This window comes from Portunus trituberculatus, chromosome 45 (assembly GCF_017591435.1).
Source record: "Portunus trituberculatus isolate SZX2019 chromosome 45, ASM1759143v1, whole genome shotgun sequence".
Lineage (NCBI taxonomy): Eukaryota > Metazoa > Arthropoda > Malacostraca > Decapoda > Portunidae > Portunus > Portunus trituberculatus.
Genome location: NC_059299.1, coordinates 5489980 through 5507187, shown reverse-complemented (window position 1 = coordinate 5507187; position 17208 = coordinate 5489980). Strand labels below are relative to the sequence as shown.

The following is a 17208-nucleotide window of genomic DNA, read 5'->3' as shown; positions in this document are numbered from 1 at the left end:
AGAAAAGGTTACTACAGAAAGCATTGTGTTTTGTAGGAATAGAATGAAAATAAATGGATTCTTAGCTTTCTTTCCATTTCTTTTCGTCTGTTTTACATCCCGCTTCGTTCTCTCACCACGACTATTTTCAAAAGCCACAGAGATGACTAGCCAGGTTCTCAATAGTGTTTCTCGTGTTAATAATTGAAAAATCTTCTTAATCTTTCACTCGAACCATACAAACGTCCTTAGATATATTTCGACTAGAGCTTTTCATCGAGAGTAATTGAGATACGGGAAAGAGATTTTAAAATGTCTTAAGGTGCCTCAATAACTCCTTGTGTCTTGGAGGAATAGAAATATAGAAAAAAAAATCATTCTTGGCAGTCTCTTCCCGTTTTCTTTAGTCGCCTTTTATAAATGGTACAATTCTAACTCCTGGCGGGTGAGCGATCTAACCTTGTATATCCTCCTAAGGGTGTACTTCATAGAAAATGTAACACAAAGAGTAGTAAAGTATTCAGAAGGGCAGTACGGAGGGACACAGGTAGCACAGGTAACACAAGGTAACAGAAGGTAACGCCAGACTGAGGTGACAAATGTGAGAAAGTAAAAGGTGAAAACGTTGACACTAATCTAATCTCCTCTACCGCCTCTTCTTGGATCCACCTCCTGGGAGCGACCAAGACGGAACTTTCCATCTCCTCCTGTCCATACACTTTACTCTCCCACACTCCATCCCTCGCACTCTCCCAGTCCGCCTCTCCTAAGTTTCTCCATCTTTCATGTGGGGTCTTCTGCTCTTGCCCACAGCATCCTTCCCACCAAATATTAACGTTTTGTATAGGATAAGTAGAAAAATCCTGCTTGTTTGACTTATTTCATGTTGCTGCTTATTTTTTTTTTTTTTATTTGAGTTGATAATGTTAGTTTCTGAACGTGTAACTGGAGTGGAAACTGAAGGTAAAGGAATGGAAAAGAAATATGTGTTGGGAGAAGGAGGTTTTTAGCAGTCAGTGAAGAGAATTTTATGCAAAGTACGTTTGAGGAATGGAAGAAAGAGGAAATGTGTGGAGAGTAAAAGGAGAACGAAGCAAGTAACTGGAGGTAACAAAGGGAGTGACGAGGAAAACTTTGATGGAATATTCAATAAGATGGATAGGAAAAGTAAAGGAAAAAAAATATAAAGAAGTGAAAAAAGAGGAAAGAATACACTAGCAGATGAAAAAGGACGAAATGAAAGATGATGATTGAAGACTAAAGCATAGAATGAAAAAATAAATAAACAAAAAAAGAGAAATAGAGGGATGAAATAACAAACTAGATATAGAAGATAAGGAACAATAAGTTAGCTACACAGAAAAAATTATGTAATGCCACGAAATATTTCAAAGGCTACAGGAAGAGGAGAGAAAAAGACGACAAACAGAATATCTAAGAGGACAGCTAAGAGGAAGGAGCGGGATGATAAACCGTACCTGTAGTAGAATATGTTAGAAGGATCATACAAATACAGGATTAAGATAAAACAAGGAGTGGGGAAGGAAAGAAAGAGCTTACATAAAGAGAATACGTAAGAGGACGTACAAGAGGAGAGAAAAACACAAGCAGGTTATAGATGAGGGAAGAAAGGTCGAAAAAGAGGAAAGTAAGAGAAAATAAGAAGTGACACGACAAACAGGATACGGGACAGGAAGTAATAAGGTCGCATATAGAAGAAGGATATATGGAAGGGGAAAAGTGACATGACAAGCAGCGGATCACCAATAATTCTGTGACCGTGATAGGGAAAATTAAATGAAACGGTGATAGACAGACGTGTGGAATGAAAAGAGAAAAAAAGATAAATTGATGGTGAATATGTGGAGGAAAAAAAGAATTTGATGGTGAATATGTGGCAGAAAAAAAAATGAATTGATGGTGAATATGTGGGAGGAAAAAAAAAAGATAAATTGATATGTGAATATGTTGGAGAAAAAATAAATAAATAAATAAATTGATGATGAATATGTGGGAGAGAAAAAAATAAATAAATTGATACTGTAAATTTATGGGAGAAGAAAAGATGAATTGATAAGAGTGAATATGTGGGAGTATGAGACGAGGGAAGGAATGGAACAACAAACGAGATCTATAAATAATTCTACACCAATAACAGGAAAACCCAAGTGAACCAGTGATGACAAACAAGATAGAAGAAGAACTAGAAAAACTACTTAGGAGAATATACGAGAGAAATTGAAAAAAAAAAGAGTTACGTGAACAAACAGACAAACAGACAATTACACGTAAGAGCAAACCACGAATGAACCAGTGGCAACAAACAGGATATGGAGGAAAGAAAGAGTAAAACAAGATACTACAGACAATACGTGGGAGGATGAAAGGAAAAGCTTCACGTAACAAGCAAGAGACAAATCAACAACACCCGTTAGAATGAAAAACAGAGAACTAGTGAACCCGTGGACAGAGAGAGGACGCGGAGTGATAGAATATTTGAGAGGCAGATGAAGGGAGAGAAAGAGAGAGAGGGAGAGGTGAATTGCGCGAGAATTAACAAGGGACTGACAAAGAGAAGCATTCACCCCATTGTCTTGCCTTAAGAGGACTGCAAGGAAGAGGCGTCAGTACATTGGGAGGTAAAAGGAAATTAGTTCCCCCTCAAAGCAGCACTAAGATACGGGTTCCTGCCAATATTGGAAAGAGATCATTGTTTTTTCAAGTCTCTCTCTCTCTCTCTCTCTCTCTCTCTCTCTCTCTCTCTCTCTCTCTCTCTCTCTCGTGGTTGACAGCAGCAGAAGTAGTGACAGTAGGCAGTAGTAGTAGTAATAGTAGTAGTAGTAGTAGTAGTAGTAGTAGTAGTAGTAGTAGTAGTAGTAGTAGTAGTAGTAGTAGTAGTAGTAGTAGTAGTAGTAGTAGTAGTAGTAGTAGTAGTAGTAGTAGTAGTAGTAGTAGTAGTAGTAGTAGTAGAATCATCACAAGCAAATCCATCCCAATATACATGATTACCTCAAATCTGTCTAGTTAACCTAAGTCTCCGTCAAAAAGCCCACATTTTCTCTGAGGGCAGCCATGCTTTCTACCGCGAGCTATTTGCCAACTATAACCAGTGAAACAGGGCGACACAGGCACACACTGCATGAAGACACTTGATAGAAACACAGCAGCAATCCCTGGGAGAGAAAATAGGAGGAGATAGAAAGGACAGGGAAGGGAAATGAATGAAAATAGGTGTATTATAGAAAACAAAGACACAAAGTTAGAAAAGTAGTGTGGCTATGAATAATTTGAAGAGAGAATTGGGAGGAGAGAGAGAGAGAGAAAACAAGAACAGGAAATGGGAAAGGCGAGAGAAGGTAGATAAATGAAAATGGTTGTATTGTAGACCACAAAGGCATGAGTTAGGAAAGAATTAGGAAACTGTGAGAAAAATAAATTAGTTTTAAAAAAGTATGCCTGAGAATTCATCTAACTAATATCTTCAGTACCAGGACACATTTTTATATTCATTCTGCTTACTGTTTCGTGATTTCATACAGCTTCAGAAAATTATATGGGGATTAGAATAGTGAAGACTGTGGCCATTAATCTTCTGCTCTCCATAGACCCTTCCTAATGTCAATAAAATCGTCTATATCATACTAAAAATGAAGGTAAAAATGCATCCCGTTACTGAAGGGGTTAACACTTGTGGCTTTGGAAATTAGTCCTAATTAATACTTAAAACTTAGAACCTTATTCACCAATGCATAATGGTCAATCCTTGTAGTTTGTGAGTGGAAGAATTAGACACTATTCTTACTTTCCAGCAAAAATATTTATTAATAGTAGTATAAATAATCAGAGATGTCTAATTCCAATCTGAACAATCTATAGCAAACCTAATTCTGTATCCACAACACTCACTAGCTGGCGTCGTCACTGTCACTGGTACTCATATCGTAACTAACCAAGCTGGTGTTTTTCGTGCTTCCTGTTGCTTCAGAACTACTACTCTGCTTCTCTACTGCTAACACCTCACTGCTACTTCCCTCCTGTGATCCATTAATATTTGTGCTTGTGCTGGTACCTTCTGACTCCATATCTGATACCTCTGACTCTATCCCTGAAGTTGATACAGATTCTAATTCTTTCTCTGATCTTTCTGACTCTTTTTCTAACTCTGATAATGATTCTGATTCATTCTTTGGCTTTGATTCTCTCTCCAAGGTTGATTTCTTGTGAATGATCCCCAATGTAGGGCCTCCATAAGGGTTTTTAAAGTTACTGAAGGTCTTTTGTGAATGAGACATGATGCTGTGGAGTTGCTGTCTGGCCACTGCCTTCTTGGTCTTCTGGGAAATCTTCTTTGTCTTGAGCTTTGTGAAGACAGACCGGGCATCAATGATGGCTCTCTTCTCCTTCCTCAGCTGCTCAGACGACTTGGACTGAAACAGAGTGAAGCACAATTAGTCACCTGTTGTCCTCTGCCATGCTTCAATATTGCATGATTTTGTGGCTGTAAACTTCTAAGAAAGGCACATGTGGGTTCAGAGAAATAGATTGAGTTTAATAAGTTGTACATGATTTCCACCATTTATATACAACATCCTAGCTTGACAAAATACAACTTATTGGAATTTCTCTTCAAATAAATTATGTGTCTTCTTTGATTCATCCACACCTCACATGTAAAGTTTGGGTTCCAGCTTTATTTTGCCTTCACTAAAGAGACAGCTGTTTTGCACTGTTGATGATATGATGCACAGTAACACCTATCCATTACTTGTCACTGATAGTCCTGACAATCTCTACACCTCTCCCTCTCTCCATACAGATGATGCCTACCCTGTCTTGTCTCCCTGAGCAGTCTTGGGGTGAGTACAATCTCTCCAATTTTGAATAAGTTATTGTGAATCTTTCAATTGCTGCTCTGAGGCATTTAAGCAATGTTTTGTATTTGATCTGCTCCAATTTCATGCCAAGAGTGAATATTTTGCTACAGTGTGTGTGTGTGTGTGTGTGTGTGTGTGTGTGTGTGTGTGTGTGTGTGTGTGTGTGTGTGTGTAATTCATCTCGGTCACCTGCTAATCACCCAGACAGTCTTCCCCATTACGGAGCGAGCTCAGAGCTCATAGACCGATCTTCGGGTAGGACTGAGACCACAACACACTCCACACACCGGGAAAGCGAGGCTACAACCCCTCGAGTTACATCCCGTACCTATTTACTGCTAGGTGAACAGGGGCTACACATTAAGAGGCTTGCCCATTTGCCTCGCCGCGCCGGGATTCGAACCCGGCCCTCTCGATTGTGAGTCGAGTGTGTGTGTGTGTGTGTGTGTGTGTGTGTGTGTGTGTGTGTGTGTGTGTGTGTGTGTGTGTGTGTGTGTGTGTTTGTGTGTTAGTGTGTGTGTGTGTCTGTGTCTGTATGCGCGCGCATATACATACCTGAGTAAACTGTAGCAGCTTCGCAATCTTGGCATCTTCAGCGGTGGGTGGCAGGAGAGGGACAGACAAGTTGAGAGCTGAATCCTTCTCTGCTAGGCTTTTGGCTTCCTCACGCTTTTTCTGTGATACGTGACATAATTTCAGTACAATTTCACAATACCTTCACACTGTAAGCCTCTCTTACTAAGCTAGGCCGTTAAATACAAAATATCAAGTACCTTCTTTAGTCAAGGGTTGTCAGTTGTTTCTATCCTATCTACAACACTTTAATCACTTCACTGCTATTTGAGAGGACTTTCCTTTGTTACCAACCACTCTGAGGCACATTTTCTTATTCTACAGCTATTCTCAAACACTATAGTACCAGCTGGGAAAGGTTAAATCTATGGGTTTGAATCCTCTTCTCTTTTGTAGACCTAGTTACAAAGATTTCATACATTGTTTCTAGTGCTGTGAATTGTTCCATACCACAGTGAAAGGGTTAACCTCTTCAGTACTGGGACACATTTTTACTTTGAGTTTTGGGTATGATTAGACAATTTTATTTACATTAGGAAGGGTCTATGGGGGTCAGAAGATCAATGGCATGAGTCTTCACTATTATAATCCCCACATAAGTTTCTGAAGCTGTATGAAATCAATAAATAGTAAGCAAAATATATATGAAAACATGTCATGATACTGAATGAATTAAAGGAAAAGAGACACTAATTTTTTTTCTCTAATAGCAAAACACTAGGCAATCACAGCATAAATAGTGTGTGTTTTGAGAGGAAATCCAGCACACTCACCCTCATCCTTGCCCTGAGTGCCTGGTTTGAGCTGTAGTCATCATGCCACCGTGTTGCCTGAAACTCCTCCAGCTCCTTCAGTACTGGGTCCACCTCCTTTGCCTTGGTCTTGTCCCCCACGCCATGCTCCAACTTGTACATAGCATCCACCGCCATCTTGCGCGTCACCTGAGAGGGAATGCAATGAGGGAATCAGCACCTTTGTTTAATACACTAATTGTACTTTAATAGCGATGTGTAAAGTAATTATTCTATTCTATGCCATGATCAGGATTAACAATATGTAGAGTAATTTTTTTATTCTATGACATGATAAGTACTAGCGATATGTACAGTCTTTATACATAACAAGTGCTAGCGATATGTAGAGTATTTATTTTATTCTATGATATAAGTGTGTTCAGTGTTTTGTGTTAACTGGAAAGGGGCAATAACTAATAAATCAGCTTTTCTATTTAGGTAATGTACTGAGGATTTTCTTTAAAGGATGTAATCTCTGTGGAACTTCCCAGCTGCTTCTCAATTTCTATCTTTCTATGACCTGAAATCATTTAAGAGGGAGGTTTCAAGACATTTACCCCATCCTTATCACTAACTCTCTCAGACCTGCTTGGGAACTAGCATCTATGTGGGCCTTTTTGTTTCATAATTTTTGTTACTCTTGCCTAGATTTTCCCTCTTACATGGAAAAATAGAGTTTATCTGAGGTGCAATATAGCAAGTGTGGGAAGAACGTTTGGAGTCGTTCATTCTTGTCTCATCAAATATCTCACCTCTTTGTCCTCCGGCACCACCTGTTCATTCTCCGTCGGGTCCCACCTCCTCTCCTGCCGCCGCGCTCCACTCACTATCTCATAATCAAGGTTCTGTGGGAAAAATTATAAGTTAGTGAACATGAGAACATAGCAAAATTTCAGGAAAGCTGTTAGAAGCCAATCTCTATTTGAAGCATACTTAGTTATTTCTTCCTATCATCCCCATCCATAAATTTGCTTAATCTTTAAAAGCTGTCTAAATAACCTAATTACTGTGTTCATTCTATTCATCTATCACTCTATTTGAGGACCATTCCTTTCCTATCTCTTCAAATTTTATTTTATTTTAAGCTTAAACTAATTATTTCTTGTTCTATTTTGATTCCTGATCCTGATTATTTTGCTGACTACTATGACTGCAGTTCCCTTCAATTGCAAGCTAAGAAATTCAAAAGATAATGTAATGTTTTAAAATTGTAATGTAATCACTAAGAATGCTTCACATTGTTACTCCTTTAGCTGTCACATTAGTTTCTCTTTAGCTGTCACATCATTATTTCTTTAGCTGTTACATTAATATTCCTTAAGCCATCTCTTGTTGTTTTAAATATATTGATGGGAATACAAAATACAAAGGTGCTCAAAATATCATGGAAGCAAAGGGAGACTCACCGCCGGGTCTGTCTTGATTTCGAAGTGGTTGTCACACAAGTGACATTTCATCCTGAACTGGTAGACGGGGGTGGAGTAGTACATGCCAACCTTCTTCTTCTCCGCATTGTACCTGTAAGTTTGACACTCCTTCAAAGACTTGACTTTGATAATATCACTCTTTCAAAACTGGCTCATGAAAATAGTACATATTATAAAGCATTTTAATACAGCTGACATTAAAAATGAGGAAAATCTATGCAATATGCTTTTACATTATAAAACTGAAAAGAAATAACTTACTTTCACATTAAAATTTCAATTTGTCAAGCCATCAGTCAATAGAATATAAATCCTGTAAAAACTAGCCTTTTATTCTTAAATTTCAACTGTCAATGGTATCCTTCAGTACAGAAACACAGCCAAGATTTCTAGAAAGTCTTATTACATTCAAAATAATCTGAGCAAGACAGGAACATTCATTCACCTCACCTCTAAAAGTAAAAAAAAAGCTATATATATACAAAATAAACCACTTCCTTCCATACACTCCAATTCATCATTACATCCTCCAATACACAAACACAGCCACGAGCACAAGAAGGCGGGACTCACCTCACACCAGTACCAATGTGGTTGTTGCATCCCTCGCACCAGATGTTGTATGGCATCTCAAAGCGGATGATGAGGATGCCGAGGTGCAGCTTCCGGGCACGCTCTCGTAAGGCATGCGTGCCCTGGAACTTGTTGAGCCCTCCCTTATTTGGGTCATAGTCAGGGGGGTAGTACTTGTTGACACCTTTCCTTTCACCCTGTGGAAGGAAGAGGAGTGATAGCAGAGTGTAATACTTGATAGAGTGTTCTGTTTAGCCCCTTTAGTACAGGGATGCATTTTTGAGTTTTGAGGGTGATTAGATAATTTTATTTACATTAGGGTCTATGGAGATCAGAAGATTAATGACCAGAGTCTTCACTATTTTAATCCCCACATAAGTTTTTGAAGCTGTGTAGAATTGCCAAATAGTAAGCAGAATAAATATGAAAAAGTGTCATGGTACTGAATAGGTTAAAGTAACATGGTGTGTGGGTGTAGCACATTCAGTATTGAGTACTGTGTGACACTGCCCAGTGTGACCATGACTGTGCTAAGAACTGTGTTGCCTTGAAAGGTTAAGATAGCATAGTGGCTGATATGAGGAGTGAATATTCCTCATTTGTTATTTAAGTATTTTCCTAAGAGTGAATTTTTTTTTCCCTTCGACTTTTGAGGTTCCCCATATCGTCTTATTTTAGTCTCCCTGATCCTAAAATTCCCCTTTGCTACCAGGGCCCCAAGTTGTTTATCCTAATGAGAGGCTGCAACACAATACATGAGCCACTATTGGTGAGATTTTCCTAAAATAAAGATGCGGAGGTTTCAAGACATTTATCCCTTTCTTTTTATTAACTTCTCAGACCTGGGGACTGGGAATAAGTGGACTTTTTTTTTTTTTTTTCATTTTACATTGCCGTTATCCAGTTTTCCCCTCTTATATAAAATGAAAGTAATAATAATAATTCCCTTTTCTACATGCATAGTGCCAAGACTATTTTTCAGTAAATGCAAAAGCAATGGGCAATATTTCTCATGGACTATCAGTTGAACGAGACAAGGAGCAAAGATTTACCTGAAATAAAGAAGGTAACAAATAATTACCTTTTCTATATACATAGTGCCAAGAATATTCGAGACTATTTCTCAAAGAATACAAAAACAATTAGTAATATTTCTCAGTGGACTATAAGCTGAACGAGACAAGAGACAAAGAAAGTAACGACAAATAATAATCTTTCTTACATGCACAGTGCCAAGAAAACACAAGACTATTTCACAATATATAAGAAGACAACAGCTAATATTTCTCATTGACCACCAGCTGAACGAGACGAGGAATAAAGATTAAATAAAGAAGATAACGACAAATAATTCTCTTCTTTTCATCCACAGTGCCAAAAATATACGAGACTATTTCACAATGTATAAGAAAGGAACGAGCCATATTTCTCATAGATTATCTGTTAAATGAGACGAAGAACCAAGATTTACCAGAGAAACAAAGAAAATAACGACAAATAATCCTCTTTTCTCTATCCACAGTGCCAAAAATATACGAGACTATTTCACAATGTATAAAATAAGCAACAGCTAACATTTCTCATAGATTATCTGTTAAATGAGACGAGGAACAAAGATTTACCAGAAAAAACAAAGAAAATAACGACAAATAATCCTCTTTTTCTCTATGCACAGTGCCACAACCCACGACTATTTCTCAATGAATACAAAAACAACTAATAATATTTCTCACTAAATATCACCTGAACGAGACGAGGAGCAAAGATTTAAGACTGTCAGTTCAGAAATACTCACCATCTTGCTGTTCTTGAGGCAGATCTGACCACTGAAAAGACGACTCCTTCTCCGTCTGTCACCTGCGATCTTTATTTACGTTCCCTGGAGTCATCGTCATCATCAGGTTTCTCGCTCTTGATCTTGTTGGATGGAATGACTGTTTTGCTTATTTTTCTCTTCCCAGGGCACGTATATTGTATTGTTTTGATCCTAATGTATGGAAATTAAACTTTGATTTCGTCCTAGGTAAAGTATTGGTAAGTTTATATCCTGTTAGTCATATAGTCAGTTAGTCAGTCAGTTGGTTAGTTAGTTAGTCAGTCAGTCAATCAATCAGTCAATCAGTTAGTCAGTCAGTCAGTCAATCATCAGTCAGGTAGTTAGTCAGTCAGTCAGTCAGTCAGTCATCAGTCAGTCATTTAGTCAGTCAGTCAATAATCAATCAGTTAATCAGTAAGTCTCTCTCTCTCTCTCTCTCTCTCTCTCTCTCTCTCTCTCTCTCTCTCTCTCTCTCTCTCTCTCCTGGCACAATCCACCCGGGCCACACCATTCTTCAGGGCCAAACAGTACTCTCTATGCTGCTCCTCTCCAGGCTCAGCGGGGGGCACTCAAACTTCGCCCGTCACCATCCCTCCAGTCCCCAACGAGAGAGAGAGAGAGAGAGAGAGAGAGAGAGAGAGAGAGGTGATAACTGAGCTGTCTGGTGATACTTCTGTTGCGCTCTCCTCCTCCTCCTCCTCCTCCTCCTCCTCCTCTTCCTCTTCCTCTTCCTCTTCCTCCTCCTCTTCCTGTTCTCTCACCCTCATCCTTAATTTTGATTACTCTCTCTCTCTCTCTCTCTCTCTCTCTCTCTCTCTCTCTCTCTCTCTCTCTCTCTCTCTCTCTCTCTCTCTCTTTCGTTCTACCTCTCCAGTGATTTTTTTTTTCTCTCTTTCAATTGATCAGACTACTGTTCTCCTTGTCTCTGTCTCTCTATCTCATTCTTATCCTTAAATCTTTCTCTTTTTTCATTGTCCTCCATCTCTCTTTTTTCTTTTTTTTTACGGATTTTCTAAGACTTTATTTGTTTATTTTTTTTCCTCCCCTCCTTTTCTCCTCTTCCTCCTCCCCTTTATTGTCGTCTTTCTCAACCTACCAGCCAGCAATGTTTCTCCCCTTCTCTCACATTCACCCTTAATTTTAACTGCCCTGACTCTCCAATTCCTTTTTTTTTTTTTTAGACCTTAATAGTTGTTCCTTCCTAGATTCCCCAGTTTTTTTTTTTCGTTTTTTTTTTTTTATTTAATCTCTCACTCCATCTCCCTTATTGTCCTCTTTTCTCAACTGACTAGCAAACGTTTCTGGCAGCCAATCACTCACACTCGTAACGTTTCCCTCTCTAACTTCAATTTTTTTTTTTTTTGACAATATTTTCTAAGCCTTTTTTTCCCCTCTTTCTCACTCCTCCTTTACTGTCGCTCTTCTTCCCTCTCTCAGGCCTTCCCCTCTACCCTCTTCCCTCCTCCTCCCGCCCTCTGCCTCGACACTGGAAGGTAATAGCTGTCTGGCAGGAACACTGGTCGTCTCTCTCACCTCGTCACTCACCAGAAAACACTGTTGATGGAACACGTGGATGAGGAAAGTGCTGCGTGACAATCAACGTTCCTCTGTCTTGTTAATATTATGTTGATGGTTGTGCACGGAAGCGAATTGTCTTGGGTGGATGAGTGGATGAGTAGTGGATTGGCTGGTTGGCTCTCTCTCTCTCTCTCTCTCTCTCTCTCTCTCTCTCTCTCTCTCTCTCTCTCTCTCTCTCTCTCTCTCTCTCTCTCTCTGTTCATTAGTATGTAACAAAGGAAAGTGTGTTATGAGGACAAATGGCTGTGAATGTAACATAATACTGAAAGTATTATATTGTGTTGATTACTGTGAATTGCTTTGCACACACACACACACACACACACACACACACACACACACACACACACACACACACACACACACACACACACACACACACACACACACACACACACACACACACACACACACACACACACACACACAGTTCTAGATAGGACAGTACATGCAAAAGAACATATCAGTGAAAATATTGTTTGTTAAAAGAGAAATAGTAGTAATAATCAGGGAACATGACAAAAGCTGTATTAAGAGATAGAATAACACGAGCTTCAGAGAGAGAGAGAGAGAGAGAGAGAGAGAGAGAGAGAGAGAGAGAGAGAGAGAGAGAGACCTCCATTACTCTTTGTCTAAATGGAAGCTGTGAGGACTGTCTTTGTGTGTGGGGCAGTGAAGGATAACATTACCAGAGCACCGGGCAGCGACAACACCGCGGCCATCTTGTAACAAACCTTAATTGGTCCAGGTAAAAAGGAACACCTGAGTCGTCATTTCTACAGAGGCCCTTACCGTAAAGTGCGCCGCCGGGAGAACCTCTTGAACAACAGCACCCCTCTCCCCTCGCAGCCTCCAGCACACCCACCTCCCCCCCACCTTCCCCTCTGCCCGCGATGAGGGGAGAGGAAATAAGACATAATAAAGGAAACAAGGGGCATTGAAGTTGACAGCGGGGAAAGAATGAATGACAGTTATCAGTGAGAGAGAGCGGGAAGGGGAAAATCGTCACTGACAGGAGGAAGAGGGAAAAAAAGAGAAAAATCATAACTGAGGCTTAAGAAAAATAAAAAATAGACTTAATTTTTCACAATGACTTTTATAATGCCAATATATGTGCATTATGAATTTGCCTTTGCTGAATTTCATAAGCCTTCCTGCCTTATTTTTTTACGATGGAAGGGAAATAGATTGTTATACTTTGAAAATCTCTGGGAGGGGGGATCACGGAGGACAGCGCCGTAGCAGTGTACAAAGGAAGGGGGTTTAGGAGTCTGGATTGAGCGCCTTTGTTCACCTGCCGGGCGTCACAGGTGCTGAGGGGAAAGTTACACGAATTGTTACTAGCTTCTGAACAGTGACAAGCCGCCACATCTCAGCCTGGACGAGTGACTGATTAAACGTTTTTTTAATGGGTATAGTTTATTAATTGTGTCGCAGGTGGATGGAAATAAGGCAGGTGGAGAGTGTATGTATGTGATTCGTTTTCCGTGAGTTTGCCATTAGACAGACACGTGAAGGAGTCGTTGGTGAAAAATATTTAGTGCAAGGTATCATGTTAAATTTTTTTTTTTAATAGGTATGATAAAAAAAAAAAAGACTCATTTATCATCCCTTGTAACTACATTTCAACCTTTTTGGGGACCGGCACCTCAGTATGTCTCTCTCTCTCTCTCTCTCTCTCTCTCTCTCTCTCTCTCTCTCTCTCTCTCTCTCTCTCTCAATCAGTTTTTGTTCGTCCTTGGCTGAGTTTCCCTCTTACATTAAAAAAATAAATAAATCGTGTCGGAGGTCATAGGAAAATAAGATAGGTAAAAAGTGCTTGATTGAAATTTAATTAGTGAGTTCGCCATAAGACAAATAAGTGATTGATGAAGCGTGTTTAGTGTATATATCATGTTAAGAGGGTAAATTTATAGGCATGTTTATTAATCGTGTCGCGGGTGAATGGAAATAAGATTGGTGAAAAGTGCTTGATTAAAATTTGATTAGCTTTTTTTTTCGTGAGTTCTCCATAAGACAGACACATGAAGGAGTGAATGATGAAGAATATTTAGTATAGGTATCATGTTTATTCATCTTCACGTGGACATAATAGGGAGAAATAGGGTGGAAAATGTGAGAATCGTTAGCTCTTTTCTGTATTATTTTTCCTTTTTTCATGGAGTGTATGATTCATGGAAAGAAATGATAAATAAACAGAATGAAATAAAAAAAAAAAGTGTACAATATCAGATGAAAAAATGTGAGAATTGTACGTTTTATTATATCATTTTGTCCCTTCTTTTAATGTATGAATCATGGAAAAAAATGATGAATATAGAAATTAGATAAGAAGTGCCTGCATACTAAGACGTGGACAATGTAGGAAGGAATACGGTGAAAAATATGAGAATCTGACTTTTTTCAATATTATTTTTCCCTTCTTTTGATATACGAATCATAGAAAGAATTGATGAATAAACGAAATCAAATCAAATAAAAGTCATACTAAATGGTGAACTATAATATAAGATGAGAAAATGTGAGAATTGTACCTTTTTTTGCCTATATTATTTGTACGAATAAACGAAATGAAAAAAAAAACCTTGCATACTAAAACAAATAATCGCAGCACACCATCACATAAGCTGCGTCGTGTATCGAATTCAGCTTCACTTATTTATTTTATTCATCCTCCTCCCTTTTTTTTTTTTTTTTTTTAACAGACACGGTTGGTACAAAAATTAAAATAGAAGTGAATAGAAAGTTGCCCAATTTTTCTCAGCAAAATGTCCCCGCGCCGCGACCCACTCCCACTAAGTATACAAATTTAATCCTAATTATTATGCGAAAATCCTGAAAGTGCGTATCTTTTTTCCATAATATGATCCATTATCTTGTTCTGCACGGGGAGGTGGAGGAGGAGGACGGGAGGGGGAGGAAAGAGGAGGTGGGAAAGGGAGGAGGAGGAGGAGGTTGGAGATGGGGGAGAGGAGGAGGAGGAGGCGGGAGATGGCTGAGCAAATAAAAGGAGGGGGAGAGGGAGGGAGGGAAGTAAATACAGGGAGGAGAGGAACTGACGAGTAGAGAGGGAGGAGACACAGGTAGGGAGAGGGAGATAAATGGGAAGGGAGGAAAGGGGAGGAGAAGGGGAGAGAAGACAAATTTCTTGGAGGAGGAGCAGGAGAAGGAAGAAAAAGAGATGAGTAGGACATTTCAGAACAACATTAAGGTCTTCCTCTCCTCCTCCTCCTCCTCCTCCTCATCTTTATTCTTTGTCCTCGGTATGTCCTCGTCCTCACAACCATCAGCTTCCTCCTCCTCCTCCTCCTCCTCCTCCTCCTCCTCCTCATCCTCATCCTCCTCCTCCTCCTCCTCCTTCTTCAGATTACACACAATATAAACAAAGAGCCGCTGTAATAGTGGATTCCAAACCTCTTACTGCGAGAAATATAGGTCGTGTTATCTGTCCCTTGCACGATAAAGGACTCGATCTCTCTTGTATTAACTTGTATAAACTTGTATAAACTCCGCGACCCTGTGTTCTGCTTGGCTTCTGGTCTTGTAGGGCGAGTTTTATGAGCCATTAGTGAGAGAGAGAGAGAGAGAGAGAGAGAGAGAGAGAGAGAGAGAGAGAGAGAGAGAGAGAGAGAGAGAGTATAGTGAAAATATATTACAAGTAGCAAGAAATGAAAAATGTCTGAGTTTTTTCTTTTTCTTTTTCTTTTTTTTTTTTTTTTTTTAGGACGCGTGGGTTGGTTTCAAGAGGGAGGAGAAGGAGGAGGAGGAGGAGGAGGAAGAGGAGGAGGAGAAAAAGAAGGACGAGATGGAGTAGGAAGGAAGGAAGTCCTCAAAGAGACAAGCTTTCACCTTCCAACTGTCACAACCTCCTCTCCTCCTCCTCCTCCTCCTCCTCCTCCTCCTCCTCCTAAAATATTCTGATCGTGCTGATTGGTCAACTGGCACGGTAAAGAATGAAGAAGAGGAAGAGGAAGAAAAAGAGCCGGAGGAGGAGGAAGAGGAGGAAGAGGAGGAGGAGGAGGAGAGAGGAAGAAGGATAAGAGGAAAATTGGAGTGAGAGGTTAAGGGAAACACAGGTAATGTTTTCCCCTTTTGTTTTCCCCTCTTAACTTCTGCTTTTCTTTCCCTTTCCTTCAAAGTTGGCCACTTGCGTTTTCCCTTCAAGATGTTCCCTTTTTTCCCTCCCCAGATATTGACTTTTCCCTACAGGCGTGTCAGATTTTTTTTTCCCCTCAAGGTAATATATTTTTTCTCTCCATCTTTGTTTTTTCCTCCTTCAGGTATATTTTTTCCCTCCGTCAGGAACCTCAATATTTTTTCCCTCCTTTGCCGGAAGTGCTGTTCAGACTTGCTTTGTCTTTTATTTTTCCTTTTTTTTTCTTTTCCTCAAACTACTGACATTTCCTCTCTTGTTGACTCTCTCTCTCTCTCTCTCTCTCTCTCTCTCTCTCTCTCGTGTAATCTTCCTTACAAATTCGTAAATGTTAATAAATAAACAAATAAACGAGATTAACATTATTATGGCGTATGGAAACGTCTCTATCTCTCTCTCTCTCTCTCTCTCTCTCTCTCTCTCTCTCTCTCTCTCGGCAGTTCTATTCCCAGATTCGAATTAAAGAAAAACACTGCAAGAAGTTTAAATGCATGTGTTTGTTATTCTGTTATGAGAGAAAATGAAAGGCGTCTTGGAAATTCATGGCCAACAATTATATATATTAAGGAAAGGTTTCTACGTCTTCTTTGGGAATAGAAAACGGGAAGAGGAGGAGGAGGAGGAGGAGGAGGAATGCACAGAGGGATCACTTACATAGATTAATGATGAGAGAAAGAGAGAGACAGAGAGAGAGAGAGAGAGAGAGAGAGAGAGAGAGAGAGAGAGAGAGAGAGAGAGAGAGAGAGAGAGAGAGAGAGGAATTTAATATTGTAATAAATATTTTTAAGTATATTTATGTATTTGTTTTTAGTTTACTTATTCATTCATTTATTTCCTTCCTCATTTATTTGTTTGTTTTGTGTCTTTACTTATTTATCAACAAGTAATACAATTTTTTTAAGCAGATTTGTGCAGAAAATACATTAAGTTGATTAAAATTCTAAAGAGAGAGAGAGAGAGAGAGAGAGAGAGAGAGAGAGAGAGAGAGAGAGAGAGATCGTAGTGATGAAAAGAATGAGTTACAGAAAATCGTGAGAAAATGAAAGAGAGAGAGAGAGAGAGAGAGAGAGAGAGAGAGAGAGAGAGAGAGAGAGAGAGAGAGATTTGACATTATCTCTCACAAAATCATGATATCGTTTTCTTCTATCTCTCCTTAGCTTTACCTCTCCTCTGACTCACGCCACGCTCTCACACCTCTTCCTTTCACTCTCCCTTTCATCTCTTTTTCCCTCCCCTGACGCTTCCTTCACCGCCTTTTTCGGTAAGTGAATCTCCTGACACCACATTCTTCAAATCCTCTCTTTCCCACACAAGATCCAATACTCTCTCTCTCTCTCTCTCTCTCTGGTCCGAACACAGTTTTCCATTACGAATTAGAGGAAAATTTTAAGTTTATTTGCATTTCTTCCGGTTTTTGTGTTCTTTGTATTGTTTTGCTCAT

At 39.4% G+C, this 17208-nt stretch overlaps 1 protein-coding gene across 1 annotated transcript; it reads right to left on the bottom strand.

Annotated features, from left to right (window-relative positions):
• Positions 1 to 3774: 3774 nt before the first annotated feature.
• Positions 3775 to 10140, bottom strand: LOC123519609 (coiled-coil domain-containing protein 130 homolog). Its single transcript, XM_045281033.1, has 7 exons — positions 10016 to 10140; positions 8221 to 8417; positions 7627 to 7738; positions 6973 to 7065; positions 6200 to 6367; positions 5409 to 5528; positions 3775 to 4406 (listed from the first exon to the last, which is right to left on the bottom strand). The coding sequence occupies exons 1-7, from the start codon at positions 10016 to 10018 to the stop codon at positions 3885 to 3887; spliced, it is 1215 nt and encodes a 404-aa protein (XP_045136968.1). The 5' UTR covers positions 10019 to 10140; the 3' UTR covers positions 3775 to 3884.
• Positions 10141 to 17208: the final 7068 nt, after the last annotated feature.

Bases quoted from the DNA above. Each gene is read 5' to 3' on its own strand.
- LOC123519609 (XM_045281033.1), bottom strand. The intron at 7,739-8,220 runs GTGAGTCCCGCC...TCAAACTTACAG, and splicing joins CACATTGGTACTGGTGTGAG to GTACAATGCGGAGAAGAAGA. The intron at 6,368-6,972 runs GTGAGATATTTG...ATTCCCTCTCAG, and splicing joins TGGTGCCGGAGGACAAAGAG to GTGACGCGCAAGATGGCGGT.